A 986-nucleotide genomic window follows, 5' to 3' on the forward strand; every position below is an offset into this window, starting at 1 on the left:
ACCCTATAAAGTCCCCGAAGGTAGCCATTTGACAGCAATAGACCTGGACACCTCTGAGCACTCAACGGATTTATTTGTTTGGAGCTCACCATACTGTCCCCTAGTAACACTAAATGACAAACTTCTTTCGCCGTGTGTTCAGGGACCCTCCTCCTCTCACATAAACTCCTCCCCACAAACAACCTTGAATCCCCCAATTTTACCTTCAGTCAATCCCTGCTATTCTCAAAAGTTCCCTTAAAGGCCCAGTGTCCCCTCAGGGTGCAAGCACGCCCAGATCCCCACCTCCTCAGATCTCCAGCCCACCCACCTAATTCCCTACACACCCTGCCTACCTAGGATTAGCAGATGCCTCCAGGCCCTTCTTCCTAGACTCATGACATGGGTCTCCCAAATCTGATGTGCTCCCCACACACACACACACCACCTCCCTCCCCCCCCCTCACACACACACACCCTTGAAACTGTAGGTAGGGGACCTAAAACAAGGTTTCCATCGCTGGGCCCCTGGCTGTTGCCAGGACTGCCTGGGCACCAAAGGCTGATGTTTACCACTTGTGGGGTGGAAATGATTAGAAGTCCACAGGCAAGGAGTGGGTGGCCCGGGACGGCTCCTTCCCTTTCTCTCTTCTCCACCCAAGCCAGTACCTCTTCTGCTCCCTCTATGGTCTGCGGTGTTCCCAGCGCGAGAGTCCATGGCCTGTGGTGAACCTGGTGGACTCGGGGCAGCCCGATGACTAGTTTTTAGCACAGGGGCGCGCTCACCTGGCTCCTAGCCCAGGCCTGGACGCTGCTGTTGTCTGGCCAGTCCCAGGCCTGGCGCCTGGACCAGGAGGTGACCTACCTGGCCGCAGGCTAGGAGGCCTGGTTTTGAGAGCTGTAAAGTCAGAGTTTAGCCTTGCTCTGCCCCAGGTACATCTGCTTCTCTTAACTGGAGACTGGTTAAAACTGAAAAGCCAGAGTTAAACAAGATATGCAGGAAATGG

At 54.8% G+C, this 986-nt stretch overlaps 1 protein-coding gene across 1 annotated transcript in view; it reads right to left on the reverse strand.

The window, feature by feature from the left end:
• The window catches only part of Magix (MAGI family member, X-linked), a 10,373-nt gene extending 9,676 nt beyond the window's left edge, over positions 1-697 (reverse strand). The window contains exon 1 of the mRNA XM_031371894.1: positions 637-697. Coding sequence (XP_031227754.1) covers positions 637-697 — 61 coding nt within the window. The remainder of the gene's footprint in view (positions 1-636) is intronic.
• Positions 698-986: the final 289 nt, after the last annotated feature.

Source organism: Mastomys coucha, chromosome X (assembly GCF_008632895.1).
Source record: "Mastomys coucha isolate ucsf_1 chromosome X, UCSF_Mcou_1, whole genome shotgun sequence".
Lineage (NCBI taxonomy): Eukaryota > Metazoa > Chordata > Mammalia > Rodentia > Muridae > Mastomys > Mastomys coucha.